Source organism: Agelaius phoeniceus, chromosome 3 (assembly GCF_051311805.1).
Source record: "Agelaius phoeniceus isolate bAgePho1 chromosome 3, bAgePho1.hap1, whole genome shotgun sequence".
Lineage (NCBI taxonomy): Eukaryota > Metazoa > Chordata > Aves > Passeriformes > Icteridae > Agelaius > Agelaius phoeniceus.
The window spans coordinates 58,216,463-58,233,671 of NC_135267.1; the positions used below are offsets into that span (position 1 = coordinate 58,216,463).

A 17,209-nucleotide genomic window follows, 5' to 3' on the forward strand; every position below is an offset into this window, starting at 1 on the left:
TAAGGGGTGAGGAGCTGGGATTGTCCTAAATGTGGTTGTTGATTTTTTTCCCCGAGTAACTTCGAGTTGGTCCAGGATCTGAAGCTTATCTTCTGACATGACAAAATGCAGCTGCTTGTAAATGAAGCCCTCAAACATGGATGCATATGCTTTTTTTGGGTGTCTCCCTTTCCTGCTACAACTTGGAATGGGAGTGTGAGTTATGGCAAGGTGCACAGTAGGAGCTTGAAACAATCTCTCAATTTTAAGTCTCCTTAAAATACAGTCAGAGATACCATGAAAAATTTTAAACAATGTGATGATATTTACTGATATTTGAAGTGACACATGCCCTAGGTTTGGGTGTGGCCGCTCATGTATCTGCATCATCTTCTAGAATTTTTAGTTACAACCTCAATAGCTGCTTTTCAAAGTTTAAGGAACTTGTCCTGGCATATGTGAAGGACTGTAAACACACATTTAAATGTCAAGTATCTGACTGACATTGACATGGACCTGTTGTCATTACAGTCTCTGGGATGCTACATGTAAAATAGCACATTGAATTACATTTGTTGGTGGCGACCACTTTCAGAAGCAGAGGTGTCTGCTTCGTTCGGTATCATTTCCCTTTCAGCACATCCAGAGCAGCATTGCATGTTAGGAGGAGGCCAGTCTTGGTCTACAGCACACATTTTTTTGTAACAAAAGTCACCATCATCATAGCAAGCAGAAAACACTCGCAAGCAAATAGTAAGGACATAATTTGACTCTTTTGTTAGGAACTCTGTTGCCAGCAACACTACAAGGATGTCAGACAGTTTGATAAGATCAAGGTATATATTGAAAACACAAATTATTGTGTTCACAGTGTTGCTGCTCCCATGAACAGGGTCAGGTTGAATTGAGCTGGGAAAGACTTTGTTGTTGTTGTTGATTACAAACATATCCTAGCACTGTATTTTCATGAGGTGGCACTATACACTGTCTTATAGCTCCGTGCCTCCCACGTTGTTTCAGGATCCTTCATCATGGGGTGATCTCAGCACTTTTGAATTCTTTGAAGACACAGACACTCCGGCTAGCAGAGCTCCCTCAGGCAAAGCCGCGCAGCTTCAGCAGAGAGGGGCCAGTGCTTGCAGACCGCAAGGACAGCCCACCACAAATTTGAGCAAAGTCATGTCGAGTCAGGGCTCTCCTGGCTCACCAAAGACCTTATCTGCCTCACAGGGCAGTGCGGCTCCGTGGCTCCTTCTTCGCAAAAGGAGAGGGCACTGCGGCCCCTCAGCCAGTGGCCACGGTAGCACCTTGGTCCGAGCTGACGCCAGCAGCTCAACTCCTCCTAAGCGCTCCCCTGTCAAAAGCCTGCCCTTCTCTCCCTCGCAGGTAGATCAAGACTTCTGCACAGATGTTACTAATTCTCAAAAGTCACCCCAGTCTTAACAATTTAGAAACTAATCCTTTGGAACAAATGACTAATTACCGTTGTGCTTGTTGATTTCACTCCGTGTTTGAATCTTCTCACTGCTCCCAGTCTTCACTGCTGAGTTTAGTTAATCAGCAAGCTAACTGTTGATTTTTGACTTTTAAATTCAGCTGTGGGGCTTGGTTTTTTGTGTTTTGGTTTTTTGCCTTTTTGGATCTTTTTTGTAGGGGAGTGTGACCCCTTGCTTTACTCTTGCTGCTAACTCCAGCTACTAGAGTTTAACATTTCTGATCATCTGTGATACTTTCCATCTCTGTCCACTTACAGTATGATTCATTGACCTAGAAAACCCCAAACTACATTTAAATAGCATTCAGGTTGTGAGACAAACTGACAACAACCAGAAAATTCAAATCACACTTGCCATCCTCTGCCCAGGCCGGGAGAGTTGGAGTGGAATAGGAATGAGGAGGAAAATGGCCCATTAAAATGGGCTGGTTCAAATTCCTGAAGATGGTTGCTTTGTTTCACAGCTGTAGCACTATTTAAAAGTGTTTTGGATTTTTTGTTTGTCTGTGTTGGTTTGCTTTAGTCTTTGATGTCAAAGAAACACTATTTCATGAAGGAAAAGATTTCATGTAATGATTTCTTGCTGTATTTCCCATTACTTATTAGCTATTTTAATCATATGTCATTTTTCCAATGAAAGCCAGATTTTCTTACATGCCGCATTTTTATAAAGTGACAGAATCTAGAAGGGAATGCATTGAATTGTTGTCAGAATAAAGGATACCACTATGCTCACAGATTTGTAGACTAGAAATAGAAACAATATTTTAGGTTACAAGGTAGAACACATGCAAGAGCAATTTTCTCCAAACAAATAGTGCTGCCTCTTTTTCAATCAGCTGTTTCCATTCCAAAGTATTCCACGCACCCATCACAGGTGGCAGCTTTCATTTTATACTCTGAAAATGAAGTACTTTCTTTTGAGAGAGATGGTAGGAAATTTATTTTCCTGTCATCAACACTTTGAATGCCCTAAAAGCCCCTAGATGCCCCATATAAATATTTGTGGAATTTAACCGTGTTTCCTGTGGGTTTGTTTTTAAAACATCCCTTGCTCATTTTCACCCAGTTTCTTAGGCACACTGGTCTTAATTAAAATTTTTTTGGAGAAAATACAAATCAGGCTCTGAAAGTGGTGGAAAGTTTTTCTCATTGGAACAGTGTCATTTCCTTTAGAATTTCCCTCTCAAGCTTCCTGAGCCAAACCACTGAGTATTTTTTCACAATGTTGTCAGGTAACCCATATACCCCTAATCGCATCATAGGGTCAGGAGAGTGACTTGTGTTAATCACAAGAAAATAATTTATTTTTCTTTTGTTGAATAACGTCAGCTTAAGAGGTCAGCCATGTAATCTGGATGTCCCTGTTAATTTTTTCTTTCTTCAACACATGCAGTTCTTAAACACCTCATCCACTCACGAAAACTTGAACCTGGAGAACCCTGCACTTACCTCCACGCCGGTGTGTGGCCATAAGATGACAGTTTCCTCCCCGTTCCACAGGGACCAGGCTTTCAAAGCTCAGAAGGAAAACCATGTGTAAGTCTCTTGTCTTGTCGATCTCACGAGGGTCCACGTCTTCACATTTGCATGCGAGCAAAGTGCTGGGTCATCTTTGTATGCTTTAGGCTGTAAGAGGGTGGGTTTAGGTTAGATACAGGGAAAGAATTCTTCACTGAGAGGGTGGTGAGGCACTGGAGCAGGCTGGCCAGAAAAGTGAATGGCCTATCCATGGATGAAACCCTGGGCAACTTGATCTCATGGAAAGTGTGCCTGCCTGTGGCAGGGTGTTTGGAACTAGATGATCTTTAAAGACCGTTCTAGCGTAAACCATTCTATAATTCTATGCTTCTTGCAGAGTTGTTTGCTCACACATTCCGATTTTTCTTAGTTGGGAGTAAAAATTCCACTTTATGACTATTGAGGTAGGTTATTAAGCCATGCATATACGTTCACCAGTTTTTAAAATAAAGAGGTGTTCTGCTGTAAAAGCAAAATGGATTACAGGATGATAGGGAAATGTTTTCTGAAGTCTTACAACAATACTGCCTGTATGCATGCATTTCTGTAAAGAGCTAGTATTTCCAAGCATCTTCCTTTAAAGTTCCTCTCCTTCTTTTTAAAGTTTCAGGACTCCAGCAATCAAGAGGTCGATATTAGAAAGCTCTCCAAGAACACCCACTCCATTCAAAAACGCACTTGCAGCTCAGGAAATCAAATACGGTCCTTTGAAGATGCTGGTAAGAAGGAAACAATGATAAAAGTTGCTTTGATATTAGTGCAGAGGGATGTTTTGGGACTTGGATATAACGTTTCTTTCTTTCTTTCAGCCTCAAACTCCAACTCATCTTGTAGAAGATCTGCAGGATGTTATCAAGCAGGAGTCGGAGGAATCTGCAATAGTGGCTGGGCTACATGAAAGTGGACCCCCTTTGCTGAAGAAAATCAAACAAGAGGTAAATCTCAAACTTACCTGAGGCAATTTAATTCAGAACTCTTTGCTGAGAAACTTATAGCAATGCCTTTTCTATTAAATAGCTGTGTCTGTTTTTCTTTCATGTGAGCCCCAAGATCTTAGTGTCGGTTCCATATAGTACACTAGGCATGTCTAATTCATCTCCCATTGATTTCCATAGAAGTCTTTCTGCTGTTTTCAGCAGGGGTTTGCTTGGGCCGTTCTAATGCAGTTTTCGTTTGAAACTTAAAAAGAAAAGAAAAATTAGACATGAATTTGGATTGAATCTTTCAAATATTGGTGAAAAGTATAGAAGAACCCCATGGGGACCAAGCTCCATGGAGTGACTTAGAAACCTGAACATTTGAGGACATTGCATTATATTACTTTGTCACTAAAGTTCTAAAAATACATTTATTCTCAATCCTTTCTAGGGGATTAAACTCCTGAATACTGACAGAGCACTGAGTGCAAGTATTCAAAGTTTTATTAGATGGGGATTTTTTGGAGAACCTTGAACTTTTTTCTTCTGCAAAGAGCAAGGCTGCTGTAAAAGATGTTACTGTAAACATGCATTATGCACCTCTGTGAAGAATATTTCTTCAATTTGTTAAGCAACTGACAGAAATCTCCTGGTCAGTTATGTGGTGGTTGAATCATGCCTTTTCTGCTTTCAGGTGGAGTCTCCAACAGATAAAGCTGGAAATTTTTTTTGCTCAAATCACTGGGAAGGAGAAAACCTGAACACTCAGCTCTTTACACCTGGGTCTGCTATGGAAGATGTGCCAGTAAGTGTAAGTTTTCACACCATCAAAGGAATTCTTTGGTTTACATCCTTGTTCGATTCTTAAATGCAAGAGAAAAAGAATATTTTTTCTGATTTTCTTCACAAGTAGGCTTTATTCCTTATTTCGGTGTCATTTTCCTGTACTAAGCATAAAAAGCAAAATGCTACTCTTAATTATCACTCTGATGCCAATAGAAGGTTTCAGAAGTTGCAGTCATTTTGCAGCCCACAGACTTTGAAGAGCGTGCACTTGGAGGATGCCTGCACCTGTGTGCAGAAATTACTAACTAGATCATGGAGTTAAAAACTGGTGAAAGAGAGAGACACTCTCTCTTGATTTTTCCAAAGGAGGCCTTGCATGAGCATAATTCCCTTTGCATTGCCAGGGCTTATGGACTATTCAGTGTTGCTGTTACTCTTGAAATTGGGATTTTCACTGGATGGAAGACCTCTGCACAGGGCAATGCTCCTGCAAAGCCAAGTCCCAGGGACACCAGGCTGAGGTCTGCTCCTCATCTGTGGCTGTGCCCAGTGTAGCAATTTCTGAACTCAGCCTGAGTTTACTTACAATACATTCCAATTCACATTGCTCTCATGAGTTGCTGAAAACCTTTTTCTTTTTTCTTTTTCTGTTCAGAATCTTCTTACCAGTTCCATTTTAAAGATGCCTGTGTCTGAAGATGATGACAGTTTTCACAAAACAGTTGCAGTGCCTAGAAACAGGTCACTAGCTAGTCCTCTACAGGTAATTATTCTTTGATAAAAGTATCCTCTGTATATGGAAATACATATATGCATCCATATATATATATAAATAGATAGATATATATATATATAGCTTTCTCACAGACCAATTTTCAGTTTCGGGTATGGAAGAATGAAATGTTCAGATGAATGTGGCTGAGGATCTCACTTTGCCTGTGGAGCATGAGGGCACAGTGGCTGCAGCAAAGCCAGGAAGCCAAACAGGGCCCAGCCCTGTGTGTGGGGTGTTGTAACTCAGCTGGGTGCAGTGTGGAATTGGTAGGACTGAGAATTAACGTGGACCAAAGGGGTTTTTTTCCATAACCTTTTTGTAGGTGGCACTGCTGTTTTGGAGATTTGAGTGGTGTGGTGGTGGTGGCCAGAATTTGTGGCTGGCCTTGGGTGAGAGGAGAGACTCTAGCACTGCCTGGCTGGCACGGGTGTGGCCAGAGTTGCCCATTCAGCCTGGCAGCAGGATGGCCTTTCCCCAGTGAGAGCTAAATGTGTAATTGTTGTAATGTAAGTCACATGTGAGGCTGGGGTTTATGGGTCTGTGCTTTTGCCAAGTGTTAACAAACACAGACATTTGCTGTGCTTTAAAACAGAGCTGTTGCACAGGGGCTGATCCAAAGCCCACCAAAGTCATTAGCAGCCAGTTTGGCAGCCCTTGTGTACTTTAGGTGAAACCCACGGCAAGTCATTCAGGAAACAAAACATAATTTCTGTATTTCCAAGGTAGATGACTAAGTGATTTTTTAGCCCATCTCCACATGGAAGAAATAAAGGAAAGCGTCGTATTCCCCAGGGTGAGTCACTGTCAGGAAGGAAATTGTAACTCCATAGTTCCTGACTTTCAGACAGATAGTCCACGTGGCTAATCCTTTCTTTACTCCCTCTTTCCAGAATTTACATTAGGGCTTATTTACAGTATGAAGGAATGAATAAAGGCTGGTTTTGATTAGGCATTTCTAGCCAGGCATTAAAAAAGGAGATAGTAAAATTTTACACATCCCCATTTGGCACAGTTTGCCATGGAGTAGGCTTGTATTTTGTGCTGCAGAATCATTTGATGAAAAACAGCTTTGGAGAGCAGGGACTAGGACTCCCCTTGGCATGGGGGTGTCTGTAGGGGCCAAAGACTCACTCTCAGTATTGTTTATCTGCTCTTCCCTCATGAGCTGTGTTTCTTGGCTGCACTGTGGTAGACAGCCAAGAGAAGGGTTTGCAGATCCACTGCCCCTGATCTAGGGCAGTATATAGGGGCTGAATTCAGATCTGCCTCGTGGCAAAGGAGCCTGGGTCTCCAGCTTTGCTGGAGCTCCCTGGTGGGTGCGTGGGAGGAGGCTGCTGGTCCCCAAGAGCTCAGCCCTGCTGTGTCCCAACAGCCAAACTCTGGGCTCCTTCACAGATTTAGGACAAGATTTTCAGGTAGCTAGGGCTGTGTGTTGTCCTGTTAGTGGTAGTTGCCTGCACTCTGGCTGTAATAAAAAAGAAGGATCTGAGAGGTCTGTAAAATAGGATCTTTTGATCTTTGGTGTACCGGTGTTATGTTTCCTGCTATCTAAAAATATTTTCTTTACAAGCTGCTATAAACGAAAGGGCTTGTTTAACCTTCTGTCCTCACTCATGCTGATTTTGTTCAGGAAGTTTACATGAGTCAATTTGTGGATCATTCTGGATTCAATTCTTCAGTCCTTGCTCAGGAAAACCATGTTAAAAGTCAGGTATGCTCATTGTTTGGATAAAGACGACCTTTTCTTAAGTAGGAACTGAGTTAAAAAGGACTTCCCAACTCCTCTCAGTGTTTAAAGTGTGTTGAACTGAAAGAAAAAGTAGTTGTAAAAAGCCCCAAAATGAATAGTTAGTAGGCAGCTTCTTGGTGTACTAGTATGAAGGTAAAATTGTTCTCTCTGCTGGTGGAACATTGAGCTTTTCAGCTGAAATGTAATCTTAAATGAAGAATGAGGCTTGGGGTTTCTGTGATGGTGCCACAGACAGCTTTTTCAGAATGAAATACAGACTTTTTATAACAATGCAGTATTGTCTGCCAATGGCTGCACTCTCTGGTTTGGACTTGGTGTGGTGGTTAAAAGGAATGGCAAAGCTGCTTGGCTTCATGTCAGAGGGGAGCAGTGTGGCCCTGTGCAGCTCGGAAAGGATGTGTAGTCTGGCTCTGTTTCACACCAGAAACTGCTGCTGCTCTGTCCCTGATGCTTCCCCTCCTCCACCCCAGTGTAAATGGACTCATGTGCCTTGGGCATAGCATGTCTAAAGGGTGCACAGCCATGGGAAACGTTTGTCTTTGTGCTTGTTGTTGTTTTTACTGTTTGCTTTCTGTACATGACCAGATTTTAGCACGTTATTGTCCTATGCTTTCTGCCCTTCCTGGTTTAGAGTTTGGTGTCTCACCCTCCTACATGAGCACATGCATGGACACAAACAAGTAACTGGACTAAATCCACTGATCCCATGAAAGTAGACATCAAGCATGAGGGAACTCATGTGGGTGAAATTTAATTGTGTCTGCATATGTTGACATTGCTGCAGTTAATATTTTGGGCCTGATCCAACTGTTCTTACTTAGGCAAATTCTCATTGACTTCAGTCCAAGAAAGAATTACTGCAATCTCTGTGCCTTGGGATCTGTGCATGGAAAGGGAAGAGAGAAACAAAGACAGCACTAAACTTAGAGGTTTTTTAAATATGCTTGGTTCCTAAAATTGCATTTTCTTTTTAATTTGAACTTAGAAGAGAGGGAGGCAGTATATTTACCAGCCCATAGTTTTCCATTGCTTTAATAATTTGCACTACATTTACACAAAGCTATTTGGCTGGGGATAAACTGATCAAAATCCTTGATTACTTATTGCTTTACTGTTAAACTCCAAAGGCAAGAGTAGCAAATGTTCAAACACATCTCTAATGATATTTTTTACTGCATTTAGGGTACACAACTGATCATATGCCATTTAGTAAATAGCAGCTGATGACCATATCAGATAGCACAATATGATTCACCATCACTTAGCAGGAACAGCATGTTGCATCATTTGGCATGTGAGGTCAGGTAGCTCCAAACTCACTGGAATTTGGTGCTGTCAGTGTTGTATAGAGGAAAGGGAGGAGAAGCCTCCATAAATCTAAGAAGAGTTTGGGCTTTATCCTCATTTAGTCCCCTGTTATGTCTCCCCAAGATATTGGATGTGAAGGCAGTTTTGTGTAAGATCTTCCTGGTGAGGTGTGGAGGTTCAGCCAGCTCTTCTGTCCTATGTGACAAATCTCATGGTTGTGCATTGAGTATTATCAGACTGGCAGGAACAGGAATGTCTCACCAAACCCATATGTTGCCTTGGGGTGGACTTACTCTCCATTGCATGGATCCCAAATATTTCTGCTATGTATTCATGGGGTTAGTTAAAACCTGTATTTTTGCACTCTGTATTTTTGTCACTTAGTTGCATGTCAGGGACATTTTGGTCTCACTAGCAACTTTTCCAAGGGTTAAGATTTTGGGATAACATACTCCAATACCAAGACAAAAAGATGATCTGTACTGAGCATGTGCTCTAATTTTGCCTTGTAAGAGGTTACATAAAAACCTCTCTGTTTCTGGCCCCTTCCTATGTAAAAGTTAAATTTTATTTCACATTATGTTCTATAGCAGTAGCAGTACATAATTCAAACTATCCTAACATAGACATTTTAACAGATGGAAAAGTAGGCTAAATCACAGACCTTCCACCTAACCCTGCAGGCTATCAAAAGACACCATGAAATGGAGCCTTTTAAGAAAATAGCACTGCTTTGATATCTTCTTCCTCCAGTAACAAAGGAAACAACACAAGGTAGAAGCCCTGCAAGCTAAAGAGAATGTTCTTCAACCCCTAGCTCCTGTCACTTTCCATTTTTTTAACCACAGACTGACACATTTCAGCTCGAATTTCCTGACTTTCAGCGGTTTATGTAGCCATTTTCTTCAAAGTGTAAGTTTAAAGGATTTTAAAACAGTTACTTGGTTAACCTTTTTTCAAGTGTTGGAGCTGTCATGAAGCTTAATTTTCTCAGTTTAAAAAGGTGAAGTGTTGTTTTATTTGCAGCTGGTTGTGAGACAAAATGGCCAGGAAGGCAGCATGGTCTCCTGCAACAGCAGGCTTTCTCTGTTTTTCCTCCATGGCTTTTTGGGGGAAGAAGGTCCTGAAATTTCATATTTTTCTTTGTTTAATCAAGGGAGAGGGGGAAGCATGCTGTGTTTGAGATTTGCACAGCAGGGAAAGATAGCCCCACAGGTTTCTCTCACTTGTGCTGCTCCTTCTGTCCCCAGTGAGTGATGTGCACAGGAAGGAAATATGCTTGCCATGGCTGAGGGAGCCAGAGAAGGTTCAAAGTTACAGGCCAGTCATTGCATGTTTTCCTCTCAGGTCAGCAGAATTTGGGTTGCAAACAGATTGGAAGTTACAGCTGCCCTGAGCTGGTGATGATCTCTCAGGAAGAAAAGTGACAACTTAACCATTAGTCACATTTGCAGCAATGTATTCTGATCTGTGGGGGGAAAAAAAAAGATAACTGGAGAGGAGAAGAATATGAGTTGCAGATGCTTAGCCCACTTCCATCTCTTGTCCATTCATCTTACTTGGAAAGCTCATATATCTTCAGCAGGAGTTTTACCTGAGCCAGACCTTCAGGATTAAATGCCATCAAATAGCACTTTCTAGCTCTGGTATCATACTTACAACAAAAGCTGAAAAGCTGGCCCATCTTATTCTTTCACATTTAGCAAGCTTCATTTCTGAGCAGCTCGGAAAGCCCCAGAGTTTAGGAGAAGTCTGCCCTGTGCCCCAGAGGAAAGCCAGCAGGGGTAGGAATAGTGGTCTGTCTTGTCAAATGAGATAAAAAAGTAATTTATGGTCACTTTAGTTTTTAATTAGTCTTTACTGTCCTGCCAGTTCTGCATCCTTACAGAATAGAAAGCCATGTTATTCATATGCTATTGTATTCTGCTAGGAGATGGTTTTGTTTAGTGCATTGTTTTACTGTTTCAGGAGTGCTGCATTTCTGTTGCACACCTTCTTTTCAGTGGCACATTCTGCAGACAATCTAAACCATCTAAGGGAAAACTGGCAAGAATTCCAGCTTTTTGCAGCAGGGAAACACGATAAGAAATCTTCTAGTAGTCTGAGCATTTAAAATATTTTAAACACACTAGCTTTTTAAAAATTATCTTTGAATAAGCAAAGCTTGGCTAAATTAGTGGTGGTGTTTGTAACACCACTAGCTTTGCTGGAGTTGCTGAAGCTACCTGCCAGCAGAGCAGAGATGTAAAATCTGTCTTCTAACACAGTTCTTTGCCCAAGCATTTCTACTAGACTTTGGGAGCTCAGCACTGCAGGACTGCAGCAGTGTTTGGTTTTGGCATTGGCTTCTAACACAAAAGGTGTTGTAACACAGGAACTTTCTTAAGCTATAGAGACAGCACATGAAAAGGCAGTCTGGGCTACAAGAGCAGAAGGACTAGTTCTGTTAGAAAAGCACCTTTCCATATTGTTTTCTTCCCTTACTCTGGTCTGTTTTCTCTAGATGGTCCAAGCTTTTATTTAAAGTGCTTTAACTGGATATCCCAGTTACAGCTTTGACAGTTTGTTTACAGTTCAGATTTGCCTGAGGGCAGTTGAAGGCATATTACAGGATAAATAAGGTAGTTTTGCTGCCAGGAGAAGGATGTACTGGTAGGATTATTGAGGTTAAAAAAAAAAAAAAAGAGAGAGAGAAAAAGAAAAGGGACAGGGAGAATGACATAGCTGGAATTCTACCATGGATCTGTAATTTAATCCTATGGGAACTTGTAGTACTACACTTTCTTCTCCCCCTCCACTTCATGATTTAACTTAAAGAGAGAGACTGTTGTGTTTGGAAGACAAAAATTCAGTGGAAGTACTGACTGAAAAGGTTTAAACTCTTTTAATTGACAGCAAAATTAAGATTGGTCTCCTACCCTGCGAGGCAATGAAAAAATTGTTTATGTGGGAAGAATTTACTCTGGAAATCACTTTCATTCCCTACTGGCTAGGAATTTAGGTGCTAAAACAAACACCTCACTCTTAGATGACTGAATTTAGGCTGGATGAATCCACTGGATTAATGAAAACATGTCCATCAATTTTGGTGAGGTATGGGTCAGGCCTTCTGGCTTCTGGTTACAAAGATCTTGTTTCCATCCATTGGTTTGCAGAGTTAGACCTGTAAATGTGGTCAGGAGGATGCAATGAGCATTCTGCAACAGGAGGGTTCTGTGCTGTTTTCCTGCATGCCTGTAGCCTTCTGCCTTGGGTCTCTTTCCTTCTGACACATTTGTGGGGCACTGCCACTGTCCTGTAACAGAGCCCTGTCAGTACTTGCAACGCTGGTGTGGAAGGGGGCCTTGTGGGATCCCTTTTTACCCTTTTTACCCTTTTCACAAGGAGATCCCAGAGCTGTGTGTGACCAGACCCTGCAAGGCACTCTGCCTGGGTTGTAGGACCCAGCACTCCCTGCCAGGGAGGGAAGGAAAACTGCTCCCATCAGGATGACTTTCACACGTGCCTCTGGCACTGCACTGCAGGGCTGGCAAGGCACAGCCATTGTGCTTTGTTTTGTGTTGGCTGCTGGGAGTCAGGGCTTCAGACAGAAAATGTTTTTTAAAAGTACCCACTTAAATGTTATCTGAGTTCCCCAAGGGTAGAATGGAAAACTGTGTTAGTAAATATGCTGCATCAGAAAACACACTTCTTTGGGTCCAGTGCTTCTTTCTGCACTGGAGCAGAGCTCTCACCATCATCAATAAGATGCAAAGTTAGCCTCCTTTTATAAGTTTGTCACAATAGGGAGGGGGGGGGAAGGTGTAAATAGTGCTATTTTCTGGGGAAAAGAATACATGGATGAAAACTTTTCTGTCCCTGGAGCAAAGCTGAAGTTGTTTCAAGCAGGCTGGAGTTGAGGGGTGGAGCTGGTCCTCCTGTGCTGGCTGTGTCTGCTGCCCAGTGCTCCCCGGGGCAGCCAAGCCCCGTGGGAGGGCAGAAGGTTACTGCCTGCCTGAGCAGCTTCTGCCACACTGACATCAGGTTAAAGATGAAGACCAGGCTTTCCATGGAATGAGTGACATGTAGCAGCCTGCTGAGATGTTGGTGATATCAGGATACTGATTTTTTTTTCTACTAAGCACATGGTTGTTAATACAAAGAGCTCAGTGTAGATACTAACAATTAAGCCTAATTTATGAAATAGGGACACTCCTTACCTGAAGTTACTTATAGTTTCCAGAAATTGACATACTGTGACAAATGGAGTTTTCCGTACATCTTTTCAGTTATTTAAGGGATTGCTGATCTCTTATTTCCAGACTGGTGCATTGAAGCTTAGGGGATCACAGGGAAATACTGGTTAGACACATATTTCTATCCTTGGAAATTATGGATATATGGGAGCCATCAGCTGCTTTTGAGGTATACAGAACAAATCAACTTCTAAGTAATACCAATGGTTTTATACAAGGCATTAATTTGGTTTCTCATGCAAATGCCTCTAAAACAGCAGGGGAAAATATGCACAGGTGCCTGAGTCCCACTGAGGATCAATAGGGAGTTGTAGTTTCCCAGCTTGAGTAGGTGCCTTTGAAAAAGTGACGCTGGAAGCTGTTTAACCAGAACATAAAAGGAGCTGTGGTGTGTTGCATGGGGGTCTGTGGCACACAGAAAGTGTGTCACACCTGCTTTCTGGCATGTGCCCTTGCCTGAGCCACAGCACAAGGTACACAGCTCTAGAGAAGAGGTGTATGGCATGTCTGTTCACTTCACAGATGCAGCTTTCCCACAAAAACTGCAGAAACTTAAGGATTTGAGGCCTGACCTGGTTCTCCTTCAGAAAGGGAACTCCTACTGAAGTTCAGCAGTTTTGCTTGCAAAATGGCAGCCAGGAGAAGAGGCAGCATTTGGAGCTTCCCTACAAAGAGAAGAGAAAGCCATGTCCAGGGAAGCCCAGCAGAAGTTTGCAGAGGACCAAGACACTTGCTTAGTTATTCACTGGGTTTGTCCCTTTTAGACTGCAAGCCCGCCAAGGCAGGAACCTCGGTCCCTGTGTTGGTTCTGGTGCCCTGATTAGGGCATGTTGCGTGAAATTATCTGTATTTCATAGTTGCCCAGCCTTTTATTATCCATATGTCTCAGATAACACTGTTTACAGTCAGAAGAGCATTCTGTAAACATTTAGGCCAGAGAATAATTTAAGGATCCTCTTGCAAAGTTAGCAACTAGAAGTTGGCAGAAAGAGCCATGGGCACGCCAGGACAGTTCTGCTCTTAGCAGATGGTTTGCAGTCCACTAATTATGATTCATCCACTGTCCTAGAGGTTGGGAAGGCTTTGGACATCTCTTTGAGCAATGTAGTTATTGTGCTGCAAATATGATCCTTTTCAAATGCAATGGAGAGCTGAGAAAGTTTTCTCCTGACTTGTCTTTACTGGTGGATCGTAAGCATACACCTTCTCAGTATTCAGCAGTGCTGGGATCCTCTTGTGGAAAGATAAGCACAACTGTGTGCATTTTTGGAATGCAGACTATTTGTACAGCTAACCGTGTGATAATAGAGGTTTTATTCAGGTCTTAGAGAAAGTTTCAGTGTGGAAAGGCAGACACACTGGCTAAGTGAGAGAGTTCAATAGAAAAAAATAAAAGTGTGTATCCTGGTAAATTCCAGGAGCTTTGAAATTTCATTGCTGTTTATAGCTCAAGGCAATGAGAAATGTCTCACATGTGTAGTGAGTAAATAAATAACAGCACACACAGCCCTCTGCAGATAGGTTTATCTCATTTTAGCATTATACTAAATGGTGTCTGCAACCTCCATAAATACCACAAGAAGTGAAATGGCTTACATGATAATTAAAAAGCTGTTTCTGCTGAGAGTCGAGCCCTGCTCCCTCCTCCCTTGGCAGGGGAGCTGAGCTGTTGGGCGGGTGCTGATCGCTGCCCACAGGTGAGAGCAGCTCGGAGCGCGGGAATCCTCGGCAGCGCTGCGCGGGCTCTGGAGCTTGTCAGCTCCCTTTAGGGAGCTCTGGGACAGAGCAGCTGCATTTTTACATTGGAGGTTCACCAGGAAGTCGTGCGTGGTCATAACATTGAATATTTAACTGTGTGCAGTAGCCTGTCTGTGCTCTGTTGACTGTAAAGTTGGCCTGCCAAGTACGTTCTCGTTTAGATCTTCCTAAAGGATTAAAGGCACGGCTGTAGCTGTGGCATTATAGAAAAGACACTGTCTGAGAGAGAAGGAGGAAAGTTTGGATGTCCTGCAGTGTCCCCTCTGCAGATCATCTGCTGTCTGCCCCTGTGGTCACTAACTGAGAAGTCAGGGTGACATTTTTTTGCCTGTTGTGTTGAGATTTCAATTTCTCAGGGGACAGGACAACATCCCACTGCCTGTCCATGGAACAGTTAATTGTGAGCGTTCCCAGCTTTGGCTGGGACTATGGATAAATCACACAGCATTCAAACTAAATCTCTCTCTCTCTCTCTCTCTTCTGATTTAGCATCTGAACAGCACCTGGGAGCCGGTGTCCTGCGGGAAGATCGAGGATCAGATGGCTCTGCCAGATCAGGCGCGCAAATACATGGCCACCTTCCCCACCCGGACTCTGGTGATGTGAAAGGGTCGGCGCACAGAGAAGCATTATGGTTCTGAGAACACTTCACCTCCACTGGGAAATTCCTGTTCCTCTGCATGAGAACTTTTCATGAATGGGAGAAGAGCCTATCTTTGTTGTGGTACAACAGTTGGGAGCAGCACAAAGTGCATTTAGTCACTCAGCATATATATTCTTGTTGGATTTCACCCAACTTAAAGAGTTTGTGTTTTTTTAATGATACTTGCCTAAATTATTAGGTATTGAGTTTGAATCAGTAATTAATGATCTTAAGTGCAGTCTTATAATAAAGATAATTTTTCTTGTACTTTTTGAGATCAAACAGACTTAATACACCAGTATTGTTATTTCAGTGATGTGCTAGTCAGGGGTGGGGTTTAGTTTGTTTCTTTTTTATTTTTTATTTTTATTTTGTAATAATAAAAGAGCAGGTACTCACACAGATATATTTTAAATCACTGAACAAAATGAATTGGTGTAAAATACCGAAGTGAAAAGCATTACTACAAACGCTTGTCTGTGCAAAAGGGGAAAGCTGATCAAGATCGTGAATGCTCAAACATCCATGCCTCTTGAAATACTCCTTTCTGTTTTGGTTCTAGGCCATTATACATTGTGTGTTTCTGTTGGGGGGGGGTGGGTAATTAGCTTGCTTTAAAGAATATTACTGTATGAAACATAGATTTATGAGAAAAATTATATTTTTATTCAGTAATTTAATTTTGTAAATGCCAAATGAATACTGTGTTTTGCTGCTACAGACCTTAGCGTGTAGACATGCTGCTAGTGTAAAAGGAGCAGTAGAGCTTTATATGGAAAAAAACAAATGTTGATGTTAGCTAATTGACTATGCACTAGCATTTCAGACCTTTTTGTTTTAATTTTTTTTTACATCATTTATATTTTTTCCCCTTTTTTTTATAAGCAATATTTTTGAACACTGTTCTTGGGAGATTTTTATTTGTGTGGATGTGTTGTTTTGTTTCTCATTGGTTTGTAACAGCATGCATTGCACCTTCATATGTTTGGGAGAACACTGTCTTGTTCATGTTGTCTCTTTTGTTCCATGTCTAGCTAGTTGTTCCCTAACTTGGGTCTTGTGTACTGAATCAGGTTCTTAGAAGTACATGGTTCTTTGTACTGCCATATCAGATCTTTATTGATATGGCAAAACACTGATTTTATTTTATTTTTTTATTTTTTTGTGGTTTTATAACAGCCTCTGACTTTGCTGCCTTAATAGCATTTGGTGCAACTTTATCTGCACTTAATTTTTTATACAACAGTGTACTGCCTTGTAGATAAATAAAGTGTGTTCTTTTTTTACTTAAACCTGCGTGGCCTCCTAATCTTGTTTGTCTTCAGTTTTTTGGCGGTGGTGTTAATGGCAACAATCAAGCCAAGAAGGTTTTTCCCAGCACACTTAGATAAGCAAGGAATAGAGTTTTGCACACCATAGCCTCAAAATCCTCGGTTCTCATTGATTGTTAAGGAAGTGGAAGGAACACAGCACAAAACAGTGAGTACTGAGCATGTTGTGGTCTCAGGGCACATCTCTATTGACACCAAAGTCCAGGTCAGCTTCAGTCAGTGGGAGACTCACTGCACCTTTTGTGCAAAACTGCCCTTATCCCACAATGCTGGCTAATTTGTTTTTTCATCTAAGGACAACCAGGTCAGAAACCAATTGAATAAGAGAAAAATATTCTGGAGTTCTTGTAACTGTAGAACAGGCTTTTTTCCATGCTTGTCTTAAGAAAACAGAGTTGAGAGTATACTTTGAAACCCTGGTGCATTGTGCTTCACAGCAAATAATTGGACAGACCTGCAAGAGCCTCACACAGCTGACATCCTGAGGGTCTTTCAGCCCTAGGAAGGCTAGAGATAAAAGCAATTCCTGACAAAACAAACAAACAAATAAAAGGCATCCTGTCGAAAAAAAATCCCATTTTATTGAGTAGCTTGAAAATAAAGTCCAGAAATGTAAGTTGATGCAAGTGCTTCAAAGACATGCTGATATTCATGAGTGCAGACTTGTCTCCATGATGAAAGAGTAGCCGTGTGTGCTGACCCCCAAAGGTG

At 41.8% G+C, this 17,209-nt stretch overlaps 1 protein-coding gene across 6 annotated transcripts in view; it reads left to right on the forward strand.

Annotated features, from left to right (window-relative positions):
* MYB (MYB proto-oncogene, transcription factor) overlaps window positions 1-16,453 on the forward strand; it is a 28,182-nt gene extending 11,729 nt beyond the window's left edge. For 2 of the 6 annotated variants that reach the window (XM_077175349.1, XM_077175350.1), the window contains 7 exons: window positions 1,000-1,365; window positions 2,871-3,013; window positions 3,600-3,714; window positions 3,805-3,930; window positions 4,607-4,723; window positions 5,354-5,461; window positions 15,014-16,453. In XM_077175349.1, the coding sequence (XP_077031464.1) occupies window positions 1,000-1,365; window positions 2,871-3,013; window positions 3,600-3,714; window positions 3,805-3,930; window positions 4,607-4,723; window positions 5,354-5,461; window positions 15,014-15,130 (1,092 nt within the window). In that variant the 3' untranslated portion in view covers window positions 15,131-16,453. The remainder of the gene's footprint in view (window positions 1-999; window positions 1,366-2,870; window positions 3,014-3,599; window positions 3,715-3,804; window positions 3,931-4,606; window positions 4,724-5,353; window positions 5,462-15,013) is intronic. The other 4 variants (XM_054629815.2, XM_054629813.2, XM_054629808.2 and 1 more) reach the window with 3 other exon arrangements.
* The last annotated feature ends 756 nt before the right edge of the window (window positions 16,454-17,209 follow it).